Raw genomic sequence first — 15,427 nt, forward strand, 5'->3', positions numbered from 1 at the left:
AGGCCTTACTGGTTTCAACCAGAACCAAAACAGACCACCGCAACAGGCACATACACATCAGCAAGGCCACAGGGCAATCTGGTCGTCTAGCTGAGCCCTTACTAAACAGAATGCTCAGGCAAGAGGGGTGAGCTGCCTTTCTGCAGCCCCCCAGCCAATGATGTGGCAGTATCAGCCTGAGAACGCAGCAGCATCCCGGCTCTTGACTTCTCGGCTGCCAGCCCTCCCAAGTGCAGTCCCTGGGGTATGTGGGATAGATATGTAAGGGTGCCATGTCACGCCCCTCAACTCCACCACAGCATGCTAAGGGCAGGCGGTGCTATGCGCTGCTCTCCCCAGCTACTCTACCTGACTCACCCTTCTTACAGACAGTAACAACCCCAGATTTGCTAAGAGTGTGAGTGGGACCCCACAAAACAGTTTTCATAACACACCTGAACTTGACCCAGCAAAGAGAGACAGATACCTATCTCACATACAGGCATGCCGCACAACAGTGGTTCATTTTTTAAAAAAAAATGTACAAACAAGTGTGGAGAGGCACACAAAGGACATGTAGAACAAAGCAAGGATTAGCCCACAATCGGAATTTGCCTATTTACTACCTATCTACGGCAGACTGTGTTGACAGATGTAAGAGGGTTCTTCAAAAAGAAAATGCTTCAAAGATCCAAAAGGCAACCATAACATGGCTTCTGAAAGCATCACTGCACAGGTAAATGAGGAGAGTGGGCCCACTCCAAGTCCACACTTAGTCCCGTGCTGGGCAGGGAAGCTCCGTGGCGCAGACAGCAGTGCCGTGAGCTAGTGACCTCTGGGCTGTGTCAGAGCAATGCCGCTGCAGTTTTGCTAATGCGCAGTCACCTGAGGACCTGGCAACATGCAGGTTCTCACCCGCAGGCCCAGGGCAGTGAGAGGCTGCATTTCCAACAAGACAAAGAGACACAGTGTTTGGAGAAGGCGGACTAGAAAGCACACAGGTGCGGTGCTGGATTTTGAATGGGAAAGCCTCCGAACCAGCTCACACAATTCTGAGCAGGGTACTGGTTAAAGCACTGACAGTCCCCTCCCTAAACAGTATTGCACAGCCATTAAGAATGAGTTGTTCAAAAGCATTGCTAAGATAGGTTGTTGGGTGAGAAAGGCTAGTCAAAGCACAGCAAAAAATACACACGGTATTTGTAAGGAAAATGTGACACGTACATGTAAAAAAGACTACTGAGGGGCCGGCACTGTGGAGTAGCAGGTAAAGCCACCAGCTGCAGTGCCAGTATTCTATATGGGCGCTGGTTGAGTCCTGGCTGCTCCTCTTCCAACCCAGCTCTCTGCTGTGGCCTGGGAAAGCAGTGGAAGATGGCCCAAGTCCTTGAGCCCCTGCACCTACAGGGCATATCTGGAAGAAGCTCCAGGCTCTTGGCTTCGGATCAGCTCAGCTCCAGCTGTTGTGACTATTTGGGGAGTGAACCAGCGGATGGAAGACCTCTACCTCTGCTTCTCTATAACTCTGCCTTTCAAATAAATCAATCTTTTTTTTTTAAAAGACTACTGAGCCGGCGCCGTGGCTCAATAGGCTAATCCTCCACCTTGCGGCGCCGGCACACCGGGTTCTAGTCCCGGTTGGGGCGCCGGATTCTGTCCCAGTTGCCCCTCTTCCAGGCCAGCTCTCTGCTATGGCCAGGGAGTGCAGTGGAGGATGGCCCAGGTGCTTGGGCCCTGCACCCCATGGGAGACCAGGAAAAGCACCTGGCTCCTGGCTCCTGCCAGGATCAGCGCGGTGCGCCGGCTGCAGCGGCGGCCATTGGAGGGTGAACCAACGGCAAAGGAAGACCTTTCTCTCTCTGTCTCTCTCTCTCACTGTCCACTCTGCCTGTCAAAAAAAAAAAAAAAAAAAAAAAAAAGACTACTGAAAAATTCAAGCAGCATCCCAATTATATCTGTAGCTACCTCTGAGGATAGGACCACAGAGAGTTCACCCGACACATCACTATGATTTGGAGGTGTTTTTGTTTTTTTCTTTTTTTCCACAGAAGAGGTTTTGTTTATTTTATAATGAGCAGGTGTTTGTTTTTGATTAAGAACTCACAGAGCAGACAGCTGTGTTCTTTGAAGTGTTTCCTCCAAGACCCATGCGGTTATGTGGATATGAGGTGTGGGTAACATTACACCACAGGAGAAGCTCCTCAAGGGCCAGGGTCGCCACGCTGGGACCCAACAGACTAGGAGGATTCTACGTTCTGGGCAAAATTCTAGAAATGGCTAAGTAGATCCTCTGTGGGCAATCAGTGGATTCACACTGATCGCTGGGATCCTCACTGCCTTCCTTAAGAAGTAGCTGCCCAAGACCCACCTGTGACTGGATGAACCATGGGAGGGTACTGCAGGCATAGCAGGACAGTGGACACCCAGCTCACGGCGTCCCTCCCTTCAGCTAAGGAGAAGTGAAATGTGTGGGGCTGCTGGAAGAACCTGGCCAAGAAGTTAGACAGCCACTGCCTCGTGTGGCACATGTAAAAATGAATTAGGTAAAGCCCCACACACTTGTCAGAGGGAGAGGAAACACACAACTGGGCTAGACTGCTGACTTGACACTGACATATCACGACCGTGAAAGTAGGCTGTAGCAGTGGGCCCAGGCTTACTGCCACTCTCCCACCTCTGAGAGTCACTCTGGGAATGGCAGTAGTGTGCAAATGAGGATGGCCTGTATTGGAATTCACCGACTTAGGTGAGAAAGGAAACTTCAAACACTTCTGCATCCTGACTATGCTGGCATCGCCCGACCATCTGACAACAAAGGCTCTACAACTGTCAAAAAACTCAGAACTGTAAACTAAAAACGGTGAATTTTACTACGCTGAATTAGCCTGGAGGGGACTGGCTGAACGGGAATGCCCGTGGCACATGGTCACTTGTCTGGTGGCCTAGTTACCCCACAGCTGCAGAAGAAGGGGGACGATCACTGGCTCCTGACACAATCAGATAATACTTGAAGTACCTGACCTGGAGGTGTCCTTCCAAAAGCAAGCTCATGGAAGCAGGATGGAGCCAGGAGAAAGGCTTATGAGCCAGAGTCTGCGAGGAACAAACACTAAGGCATCGGCCACTGATGTGCTAGCTTCTGCAGGAGCACCCTGCGGTCTGCTACCCCCTCTCAGAGGCATGCCCCACATAGCCCTCCAAGTAGCAGCTGACCGACCGCAAGAGCCTGGCCTGCAAGGAAGGGCACCGTCAGCTCACCAGCAGCTCTATCAAGCCTTCGCCTTTCTGTTCACCCCAGCCTCACGAATGCACACTTACAGATAGTTCAACAAGAACTCCAGTCTCCTTCAAGTCCGCCTGATCAATGAGACTATCTCTCCCTGTGTCTGCTCACCACGTGCTGGGGTACCCAAACCCTGAGCAGGCGGAGGTGGAGAGTGAAGCCATGGAGCTGATCCCCACAGCAGCCACTGCTGTGAGCTAAGACCACACCTAAGTACACTGCTGCACCAGCACCTGTTGACTTCAGCCTCTGGTCTGCAAGAACAGACCTGGAGACTGGCAAACGTTTGCTGAAAATCAGTGCCTGCTCAATCTATGGAAGGCATGGACAAGACAGACTACAAACTTTTCCAGGAACTCCCAGCACTTACCAGTGATCCCTCTCTTTTCTAAACGCATACAAGCCATTCTTTCTAGAGCATGGATTGAGGTCAAAGTCAAGCTGGCCCATCCTAGCCATACCCTCACCTATCTTCTCCTCCCTTTGGAAATCAGAATACTTGCCTGCTGCAGCCTTCCAGCATCTCTCCCACTCTGCAGTTCCTTGAGGATCATCAGCAAGTCCAGCTGGAGATGATCTCAAGTTCCCGGACATAATCTCATCAAGTCTAAGTGGAGACTACAACACTGAGACAAGCTACCCGCTCTAGTTCGCCTTTGCCCACTGGGGATTTCAGTTCGCTCATCCCCATGCTTCCTTTGCCCTTGCCCTTCTACCTTCCATCTCCTCTAACACAGACACAGAAAGAGGAACTATCTTCTCCCCCATTTCTTCCCATGTCTCGCGAATCACAGTTCAGTACAAGTTTTTCCTTCCTCAAAGCTATTCTGAAGGTTCTAGAAGCTTCTCTGGTAAAAGTCCTAGTTTCTGCTCTTCCTTCCTCTCTGTGGTCTCTCTCCTTCATTTGGCTCACTTGCAGTCATACTGAGAATTCTGTTTGTGAAACTCAGTCCTCTGGGTTTACTTCTCTTTCACTCTCAAACCACAAAATTGTACTTCTCTGGAGCTTTCTGAAACCCTAAAAATGTAGGCTATGTCTTTGACCCCTGTAAGCCTTCTCATTTGCTGACTTCCCTCATTTGAAGGCACTAAGGTAGCAGATTATAACTCTGATCAAACATATTACCTTGAAAAGCTATGTGCTACCTCCCACCCTTTTGAACCTGGACCCAGAGAGTTCAAGATCATCTGGAAAGCTGCAAGTCAGACAGGCATTCGTCCTAGTGCTAGCGAAGCAGGATGCACCAGGCAAACGGAGGGCAAGCATCCCTGAAGTGCTCACCGTCTTGAGTCTGTAGGCACAACATCAGGAAGGAATTCTCATCCATGAGCCAGGCCTGAGAATCCACACGCTCAGTTGGTGCTTTGGTCTGACGGTCCCCACCATCCGTGTGCTTTAGCATAATGCCTACTGCAATGGCACTGGAGGTGCGGTCTTCAGGGGAACAATTAATTCAGGAGGACTCTGCCCTCCTAAGTGGGTCAGTGCATTACAAAGGGCCAGAGGGGACTAGGTTGGCCCCTTTTGCCCTTCCACTCTTTGCACCATGCATTGTTCCTCTTCTCAGGAGGACGCAGCAGTAAGTTCTCTTGGAAGCAGACCGCAGCCCTCATCAGACATCTTGCGCTTGGAATTCTCAGCCTCCAAAACCAGGCGCAATACTGCAATCCATCTCTATTGTTTACAATTACCCAGCCTCGTATTTTGTTACAACAGCACAAACAGACTAAGTCAGCCGTCTTCTTAGTGCTGACCCACGCACCAAGCACCTTTCCAATCCCTCTCGCCTGAGCCTCCGTGTATCCCTCTGCCAGGGCCCCACGGATCAGAACCCTCGTGTGAAACAGGAGAGAGAAAACAGGGCCCTAGACTCAAATAGGCACTTTCTTCTGGTTTCATCTTGCCCAACTAGCCACCCCACTGGCCCTTGTCGAGGAATTTGGTCTTGCCAAAAACACCAGAAACACTTGGGCTGTCATGGAGCACAAGGTGCTCCCATTACAGATCCACATTTAGGAAGGCCTGGAGACAGGGGCAGTCTCCACCCATTTGGGCCACTTCTGCCCTGTGTTCTCAAGTCAGCGTCCTGATGAGCAGGGCTCCAAAGATGCTCTCCCACGGGAGAGAAAGTCCCAGCTGTACTTTACAAGCAAACACAGGGCCAGATGGCCATCTGTTTGCCCTACAAGATCACGTGGTGAGATCCGGTCTTCTGATATTCCAGTTAGTTCCCTGCCACTCGCCACAGTGACTCGGGGGTCGGGGGCACCTGTGTTATCTCCCTGATTAAGGACAGGACCTCCGGGTCCTGAGGAGTCAGACCCACACAGCTCCCTTCACCGCGCGGGTCCGTCCACACTCACAAGGACAGCAGCAGGGAGAAGCCAGCAATGTAGAGATTCCGCTGCGCACGGAAAAGCTTCATGTGGAAGTGCTCCATCGCCCCCGGGTTGTTCTGGAGGTTCACCTTCTCAGTCACATCGTCGTACTTCCGAATCTCACGCACAGCATCTGTGGGGGAACAGAGACGCAGGTGCTTACCTGCCACTCTGGCCACCCCAGGCTCTACCAGGCAGGCAGGCAGGCAGGCAGGCAGCAAGAGATAGGTCAGCCTCACTTCCCATCAACCCATCCTGCCCCACCCCACTGCCTCGGCTGCCATATCCTCACTGGGGGCTTTATCAGAGGCTCCTGCCTTCACTCTCTCCTCCAGCTTTTCCCATATCGAAGCCTGCCACATCCTACCCAGACCACAAGCTGCTCTACAGCTCAAAACACGAATGGAACCTTCAGTGCTGCTGGCAACGGGGGTGCTTCCCTTGCTGCTGCTGTCCAATCCCACCTTGTCCAGCTTCTCTCAAGTCGGAAATGGCAGCTCAGGAGGCCTAAGCTGCTGGAAGCCAAGAGCTCAGGATGCCTGGTGGAGTCAAGGGCATTGGTTGCCAATTCTGACAAAGGGTTCGGTTGTTCATGTTACATTCTGATCATAAAAGGCTTCCGTGCTCATCAGAAGCTCAACCATATCAGAAACATGGAAAGGTAAAGAATCCCACACACAATCACCTCCAGCGGTACATATGCTGTGTGCCTGATTTCAAATTATCTCTGGTCACATTACCCTGTTATTCACTTTTTCATACATACCCATCTCTGAAATTATCTTCAACAACTGTCTCTTGCCCATCGCCCTCAAGCTACACGACTTTTAGCTCGAGGGCTTTAGGCTGCTGCATTCCCATGGCCTAGCATGGTTCAGGTTGCAGAACCAGAACTCACACAACCACTAAGTGAGCGCTCTAAGCTCCTGAAAGAGTCACCATTTCACAAGCAGCTTAAAAAAAAAAAAGACTATCTATTAAACTGTCTATAAAGTAGAAATGGAACCACACCATATCTATTGCCTTTCCCTACTCACTCAGAGACAGATTCTTTTCAAAGTATATTTGAGGGGCTGGCATTAAGGTGCAGTGGGTTAAGCTGCTGCCTGAGATGCCACCATCCCATATGAGCCCCAGGTGGGAGAACTGAATGGAGTTCTGGCTGTTGGCTTCAACCTGGCCTAGCCCTGGGTGTTTCAGGCATCTGAAGAGTGAACCAGCATGTGGAAGATCTTTCTCTCCCCTCCCCCCTCCCTGTCACTCTGCCTTTCAAATAAACTTTTTAAAAGATTATTTATTTATTTGAAAGCAGTTACAGAGAGAGAACACCGTGTGGTTTGAGTTCCAGCTGCCCTACTTCTGATCCAGCTCCCCGCCAATGTGCCTGGGAAAGCAGTAGAAGATGACCCAAGTGGCTGGGTCCCTGCACCCATGTGGGAAACCCAGTGGAAGCTCCTGGTTCCTGGCTTCAGCCTGGCCCAGTCGGCCGTTGTGGTCATTTGGGAAGTGAACCAGTAGTTGGAAGTTCTCGTGCTCTGAGACTGTCTTTGAATAAATAAATGATCTTTTAAAAAGTTTATTTGAAAGGCAGAGTGACAGGGAGAGGGGAGGGGAGAGAAAGATCTTCCCCATGCTGGTTCACTCTTCAGATGCCTGAAACACCCAGGGCTAGGCCAGGTTGAAGCCAACAGCCAGAACTCCATTCAGTTCTCCCACACGGGTGGCACGAATTCAAGTACTTGAGCCACGATCAAAAGTGGAGCAGCTGGGACTCAAACTGTCACTCTGATACAGGATGTGGGTGTCCCAGTGGTAGCCCAACCCACTGTACCACAATACCTGACCCTGAGACATAGTTTTACATCAGTTTAATAACAGCTCAAATAGTTGACTCCCTGCCACCCAGGTGGGAGACCCGGACTGAGTTCCCAGCTCCTGACTTAGGCCCAGCCCCACCTGTTGCGAGTATTTGTGGAGTGAACCATGAGAGGAGAGCACACGCACTGCATGTACATGCTCCCTCATAAATGAACATTTTAGGAAAGACTGGCATGGCAGAGAATTTGGTTCTTAATTTCTGGTCTTAAGACTACTTGGTCTTATTATTTTAAAAAATTATTTATTTAAAAGGCAAAGACATGGAGACAGAAAGAAATAAAGGGGGAAGGACACAAAAACAGAGATCCTCCATTCACTGGCTCACTCCCCAAAAGCCCACAACAGCTGGGGCTGCCCAAAGCCAGAGGTCTTCATCTAGGTCTCCACCCAGGTCTCCCATGAGGGTGGTGAGGGACTCAAATACTTGAGCCATCACCTGCTGCCTCCCAGGGTGTGCATCAGCAGGAAGCTAAAAATGGAAGAAGAGCCAGCATTTGACCCCAGGCATTCCCAATACGGGATGTGGGCACCCCAAGTGGCATCTTACCATCTGCACTAAATGTCTCCTCCAGTTGCATTTTTTATCCTTTTATTTATTTGAGAAACTGAGAGACAGACAGACAAACCTCCCCAAATGCCCACAACTGCCAGGGCTGAAGGTAAAAGCACAATCCAGTTCTCCCACACGAGTGACAGGAACCCAGTGACTTGAGCAATCATCACTGCCTGCCAGGGTCTGCATTAACAGGACGCTGGAGCCAGAGGCTGGAGCCGGGAATCTAATCCAGGTACTCTGCTATGGGATACTGGCATCTTAACTGCTAGGCTAAACACCTCTCCTGGCGGCTTGGTTTTCAAGCTGATCTTGCATCATAAAAATCCACCTTCCTTTACTGTCAAATCTGTAGCATGAAGCAAGCACCCTCACATACTCTAAGCAGGAACACTAACTGACATAAGACACCTGTTATAAAATGCAAGATGTTCGGGCCGGCGCCGCGGCTCACTAGGCTAATCCTCCGCCTAGCGGCGCCGGCACACTGGGTTCTAGTCCCGGTCGGGGCACCGGATTCTGTCCCGGTTGCCCCTCTTCCAGGCCAGCCCTCTGCTGTGGCCAGGGAGTGCAGTGGAGGATGGCCCAGGTGCTTGGGCCCTGCACCCCATGGGAGACCAGGAAAAGCACCTGGCTCCTGGCTCCTGCCATCGGATCAGCGCAGTGCGCCGGCCGCAGCGCGCCAGCCGCGGCGGCCATTGGAGGGTGAACCAACGGCAAAGGAAGACCTTTCTCTCTGTCTCTCTCTCTCACTGTCCACTCTGCCTGTCAAAAAATTAAAAAAATAAATAAATAAAATAAAATGCAAGATGTTCATACCCTCAGGTTCAGTGACTCCTTCTCTCTGATGTTATCCCACAGAAGCCTTTGTACAAATGTGCAATGTTGTGAGAGTATCTACAAAGAGGGCATTAAATTGTGGTACAACTATATGAGAATACTATGTACTCTTTAAGAAGAATGAGATTGCTGTACAACGATGTCTAATTTATAACCAGAGGGAAAAAAGCACAATCTAAAACGTGTGTGCATGATCCCACTACTGTAAACATGGTAACAGAGATGTAAGCAGAGAACACCGGTGGAAATGCATGAGAAAGTATTTGGGATGGCTGCCTGTAAGACATGGGATGATGGGGGACTTTAACTGTCTAAGTTCAATTTCTAAACTTTCAAAAACAATTAAGCATTACTTTCTAATCAGAAAACAAGATTAAAAGTCCTGTTTTCTTACACTGCCCCCTGCATCGAGGAATCTCATCGTCATAAGGCCCACCTTGGTCAACAGCCAAGAGAAGACTGGGCTGGGAGGCACTGGCTCTGCCTCATCATACCCAGGAGGTGCGCCCTAGACCCATCCACCGCCTTCTCCTGGGTACATGGGTCCTGGGGCTCTCCCAGGGAACATAAAGGGTGGGCCAGGCTGTAGCTCCAGCTGGTTGCACCCACTACTTTTCACTAACTAGCTCTTGCTATTCACTACCATTTCTATTTGTAGAGGACTCTCTCTGGATTCTGCTTTTTAACATCAGGGTAGGAAGCAGCCAGCTGTTCCAGCCATATGTCTCTCTAGAACTTCTGAGCAGGACCTTGATCCTAAAAAAGAATACAGGTTTATCAAGTACTCAAAGCTACAAAGGATCTCTGGCTCATTGAGCTGCGGTAGGAAACAGAGATGGTTACAGTACTGGAAGGCTAAGGCACTGAGGTAATAATCTCTGGCTTAATCCCTCATTTCCCTAGTCCTTGCCTCCAATCAGAACCTAAGAGCAAAAATATACAGGCACAGTTCAAAAATTCTGTAGCCTGGCTTTTCGTGGCGCTCAGCCCCAGAGACAACACGCAACTCCCCCCCGAGCTCCTGGCTCAGAGCTGCTCAGGGAAGAGTCCTGACTGGGAAGAACGGCCTCTTGGGGTCTTGCCAAGTATTGCAGGAACAGCGAGGCACTATCCTACGTGGCTGGAACTGCAAGCCGCACCTGGCCTGTTCAGAGGCAGTTCTTCCTGAACATATCCTGTCAGGCCTCAAGACATCAGGAAGGAGAAATGCCTGATGCTGCAGCTGGAGGCCTGGAGTGGGAGGCAGTCTTTGCACACTCCCCTGACCCCCGCAGTCCCCGCTGCATTTCTGCGAAGGACACGGGACGGGGGAGAGGAGTACGCCAAGCCTAAGCAGCACCACCACCATGAGACAGGACCCCTGTCCCAACAGAGCTGACACTGCGGAGTCTGAGTAGGTGGACACAGTGATCACTCAGCACAGCAAAACAGTGCACAACTAACAGGCAGACAAGTTTTATGGACTCCTCCTGCCTCCAAACAACTCTGCCACTACCTTGCCCTGAAATGTCCACCTTACATCTTAGCACCACCGGCTCCAGCCCCACCCAAGCATGCCCTCTGGTCCATTTGTCTTTCAAGCCCCTGCAGGTGTGTGTCTCAATGCCAAGGTTTATAGGACCGCAGAGCTGGAAGCACTTGCAAAGACCTGAAGTCCAGCCCAGATCCAGAGAGGTCTGGGATTTGTCCCCAAGCTACACTGCTAGTCAGCTCAGTGCCCTTTTCCATTAGCAGACACGGCAGGACTTCCTTCCACAAGGCTCCCTGTCTACTTGGGTGCTCAGCCCCTTATTTGAAGACCTGTTTCAGACACTGAGGGAGAATGCTGCTGGTTAAATGACTGGAAAGCAGTACTGCTTAGACCAGAGACATGAGCCAGTTAGCTTGTCTTAGCTTTGCTTCTAGAATGACCTGAGGAGCAACCTCGGAAATGTGAGGCAGTTGTCATAAGGATGCAGATAACGACTGCCTGGTATAGTCACACCCCTGCTGGAGGAACCTCTCTCCACAAATGCCTGGCAGCAGCACCATCTTGCCCAAAAGAAAGACGGGGGCGCCTCACTGATCTGTCTGCGAGAAGCCCCACTTGGCAGAGCACAGAACAGCAGAGGCCACACACAGCCCACTCACCAATGACCAGGAGCACGAGAATGCTGATGAGAACCACAAAGAAGGTGTTGCCGTAGGTCACGACCAACTCCACCAGGCGAGACTTGAAAATCTTCTGCCATCTGTGAAGGGAAAGCACATGATCCTGGGGGGCAGGGCCCTGACCAGCACAGAGAGTCAGCTTTGCACTCTTCTCATGGCCCGAGCGCGGCATGGTGTCAGCTTCAGACACCTGGAATTCTCCAATGTATGGTAGCTATTTAAAAGTGCTTAAAAAAAGCTGCATGTATACAGATAGGAATGCCTAGACATTAGTGGTCTCTAGAGAGGAAAACCCACTTTTCATTTGTACTCTCCTTTGTAGTACTCAAAATGTGTGTCTTGTAGGACTGGCGTTGTGACACAGCGGGTTAAGCTGCTGCTAGCAACCCATATGGACACCCAGTTCAAGTCCCAGCTGCTCCACTTCTAATCCAGCTCCCTGCTAATGTTCCTTGGGAAGCAGTAGAAAATGGCCTAAGTGCCCCTGCACCCACACGGGAGACCTGGATGAAGCTCCTAGCTTTGGCCTGGCTCAGCCCTGGCTGTTGCAGCCATGTGAGGAGTAAACCAGCAGGCGGAAGGTTTCTTTCTCTCTCTCTCTCTCTCTCCCTCCCTCCCTCTCCCTCTCGCTATAACTCTGCCTTTCAAATAAATAAATAAACCTTTAAAAAAAAGAAATATTCTTTTAAAAGACCCAACGAGGTCCTATTTTGGACATTAGTTAAGTGCCGTAAGTCTCTCTTATTCTTTAAATCCCCCTTCCTTTCTCCCTCTTTCTTTTCCAATTTACTTTATGCAAAAACCAGGTTGCCTGTACCATACAGCTTCCCAGGTTGCACTTCCGAGGGTCCTCTGAACTGCATGCAGATTTGGTTTTGGGCAAAAATATTCCTCAGGAATCGCTGCACATCTTCTTGTGGCTCAGATTAGTGGCCTATATTTCTCACTTTAGAAGTTTTGAAAAATATCTGAAGAAGCTAACCATTTGGTACAGTAGTTAAGGCACCCCTTGGGACGCCTGCCTCCCGTGTCAGAGTAACTGGGTTCAAGTCCTTGCTCTACTTCCATTTCAGCTTCGTGCTAATGTGCATCCTGGGAAGTGGCAGTGATGGTTCAAACAGATGGGTCCCTGCCACCCAGTGGCAGACCCTGATTGAGTTCCAGGCTCTTGGGTTCAGCCTGGCCCAGGCACAGCTGTTGCAGACATCTGGAAAGAGAACTAGTGGATAGAAAACCTCTGTGTCTCTCTGCTCTTCAAGTCACTTTAAGTTTTACTGAGGCAGAGACAGAAAGATCTGTCCACTGGTTCACTCCCCAAATGGCCACAATGGTCTGGGCTGGGCTGGGCCAGGCCAAAACCAGGAGCTGGGGACTCCAACGAGGTCTCCTACCTGAGTGGCAAGGGCCCAAGCACTTGGGCCATCCTGCGCTGCTTTCCCAGGCACATTAGCAGGGGGCTGGATAGGAAGTGGAGCAGCCGGGACCCAAACTAGCGCTGCTACGGGATTCCAGCATCGCAGGAGGCAACCTAAAAGGCTACCCCACAACGCCCCTCAAATAAATTTTTTCCATAAAGAAGAATTTTTAAAAATTTGTGTAAATCTAGCCTTATTCGAAAGAAAGCTTCTAATTTAAATAGAGATAGATGTGTTCAGATGTTGTAATTAAAAATTAATTTCCAGTCAGCATGTGACAGGTCTGGTGTACAGTGAAAAGGAACACGGCTTCATCCTTCAGAGGCTGAGTAATGCTCCCGAGGCTCTGCTGCAAGGCCAGTGAGACGAGCTGGGACAGAAGGCACCAAGTCAGCAACGTGACCCGATGGTGCAAGGCTTCCGGAGAGCACACAGCCGCGTCACCCAGGGACGGCGGGAGGGCAGTCACGCTCAGAACACACCAAGGCTAGATCTTCCTCCCTTTAGGGTATTGTCAAGAAGGCAGGGCGCACTGGAAAGGAGCCCTGCGAGACGTGACAAGGCAGAGCCGTATGGAGGGCCACAGTAAGAAGCACAAGCCCCACCACCCCCGGCCCAGACAGGTTCTACCTGTTTCCCTAGGGCCCCAGGTCCAGGGCCCACCGGTTCTGCACACAAGCTGCAGGACTTGGCCGTGGGCACCCCGCCGCCTGCCTGCCAGCGCGTTCCACGGGCCCCACCACCCCCGGCCCAGACAGGTTCTGTTTCCCTAGGGCCCCAGGTCCCGGGCCCACCGGTTCTGCACACAAGCCGCAGGACTTGGCCGGGGGCACCCCGCAGCCTGCCTGCCAGCGCGCTCCATGGGCCCTACCTTTTGGGAGAGATGAAGGGAATGCAGAGAAGCAACACGGCAAAGACCTCTGCATAGAGGAAGGTGGCGACTGCAGTCCACTGCAGACTCATCCTGTCACTGGGTTTCCAACGGGGAGATGGGAGCTTCTTTCCTGGCCATGTGCAGAAGGAACAAGAGGAGCAGTGAGAGCTGGGCAGCCGCGGGCACCCAGGCCAGGTGCTCTGGGCGGCCGGGGCTGCCCCTCTCCACCCAGGGCCCCCGCGCTGGACTTCAGAGCCTCGCAGCACCAGCTGAACCGGCCGGCGCTCAGCAAGGCCACTCACGGCCAACGGTGCCCAAAGGCCGAACAGACTTGCCTTTCCCGGGAGAGCCTTAGTCGCCCCCCTCCACCACCTCCAGAGCCAGCACGATCCCTCTCCCCAAGGGAGCCCAAGAACCCCTCCTGCGCCTGTGTCACTGGCAAAGCGCTTTTCTTAAACAGACAGCCCAGCAGCAGGACACCCTCAGCACGCCCCCAGCACGCCCCCTTCCCAGCGGCGCTCCGCTGCAGGGCGCCGGGCCTTTTTCAAATCCCTGCTCCGACCCAGGCCCGGCCCGCAGTGCTTCGGAAGCTGCACCGGTCCAGGAGCCGCCTCCGCCTCGGCCGCCGCCCCCTGGGGGAAGCAGGAGGCCCTGCCCTCCTCAGCCTTCCAACGGGGCCGGCCGAGAGAAGGCCAGGAGCTGTTTCCGGAGCTCAAACAGCCCTGCCCGCCGCCCTGCGCCTCTGACGCGGGCGGGAGGCCCCCGGGGGCCCAGAAAGGCCCACGAGCGAGCGAGGCTGCTTAGAGGGCGGGAGTCAGGGCCAAGAGCAAACGCAGGTCTCAACAAGGCACCTCAAGGCAACCATCCAGAGCGAAGTTCTAGAAGCAGCAGGCCTGACACACCGGAGACGCTCGCCTGTCAGCCCTCTCGGGCCAAAACGCCCACCCGGCGCAGGAGCCGCCGTGCGGCACCCCAGGGCCCCTGGACGTCGCCCTGGCCCGGCACCGCTTCCCCGAGGCCCCCCCCCCGGCGGCTCCTCCGAGTGGGGCTTCGCCACCGTCCCCCGCCCCCGCGCCCCCAGAGCCCGCTTCCACCCACCGCCGCCCCAATTTCTCTCCGCCCGGGCCTGCCCTCCCGGGTCGGTCCCGGGCTCGGAGGTCCCCAGGGACCCTCGGTCTCCTCACGCTTTCCGTCCCCTTCCCCGCCGAGGGGCTGCGGGCGCCTCAGCGGCCCCAAAGCCCAGGCGGGGGCGCGGACCGCCACTCACCGAGTTTCCCACAGTCAGTGAGCACGCCCCGCTGCAGCCAGCGAACTCTCGCCACAGCCCGGGCCCCGCCCCTCACGCCGCGGCCGGAAACCGGAAGCGCCCGTCGGACCCCGCCCACAAAGCGCGCGAGCCCCGGGAAGCCCCGCCTACCGCCGCTTCCCGCCCCATCCCCGAGCCGCGTGCCGAGCGCAGAGCTAAGAGGAAACCGCGTCTCCCGGCCGGCGGCGACACGGCGGGGCGGGGCGGAGCTTTGGCGGGAAGGCAAGGGCCGCTTGTCTAGCCCGCGCGGCCGCCCCACGTCTCTGTGGTCCGGGGAGGGGGTGGGGCCAAGCCCGCTGAGAGAACGGGGTGGGGCGACCCGCGCCCAGGCTCCGCCTTTCGCCCTTCCTCCGCCTCCTCCCCTTCCCCCGGCTCGCCCCTGGGGAGGGGTGGGTGGGTGGGGATTCTAGGCCGGTGGCGGAGTCACTGTCGCTTGAGCCAGGCTGCAGAGCGGACGGACGCGCCTGGTGTCCCGGGGAGGGGCGCCATCGGGGGAGGAGAAAGAGGTGGAGGGTAAGAGGCGCCCTCTATGCCCGAGACCTCTTGAGGGGCTAGGGGACTGACACGAGAGGGGATCCAAGTTTCTCCACCTGGGCTGCCAGAGGAGGCCAAGACCCTGGAGGGCCCGAGCCCACCGCACCGGGGGCCCCAGCACCGCCCTCAGGGGCCTAAAGCGACCATCTGGGAGGCCACTGCAAGGTTTCCAGTTTCCTAGACAACAGACCCGGGGTCAGAGCAACAACCCTTCCAGCCACCTGCCTCAGCTGCC

General features: G+C 53.6%; 1 protein-coding gene across 1 annotated transcript in view; it reads right to left on the reverse strand.

Annotated features, from left to right (window-relative positions):
- BCAP31 (B cell receptor associated protein 31) overlaps positions 1–14,917 on the reverse strand; it is a 33,593-nt gene extending 18,676 nt beyond the window's left edge. Inside the window, exons 1-4 of the mRNA XM_008250320.4 lie at positions 14,620–14,917; positions 13,350–13,482; positions 11,043–11,143; positions 5,627–5,774 (exon numbers count right to left, since the gene is read on the reverse strand). Of these exons, the coding sequence (XP_008248542.1) occupies positions 5,627–5,774; positions 11,043–11,143; positions 13,350–13,441 (341 nt within the window). The 5' untranslated portion in view covers positions 13,442–13,482; positions 14,620–14,917. The remainder of the gene's footprint in view (positions 1–5,626; positions 5,775–11,042; positions 11,144–13,349; positions 13,483–14,619) is intronic.
- Between the last annotated feature and the right edge of the window lie 510 nt (positions 14,918–15,427).

This window comes from Oryctolagus cuniculus, chromosome X (genome assembly GCF_964237555.1).
Source record: "Oryctolagus cuniculus chromosome X, mOryCun1.1, whole genome shotgun sequence".
Lineage (NCBI taxonomy): Eukaryota > Metazoa > Chordata > Mammalia > Lagomorpha > Leporidae > Oryctolagus > Oryctolagus cuniculus.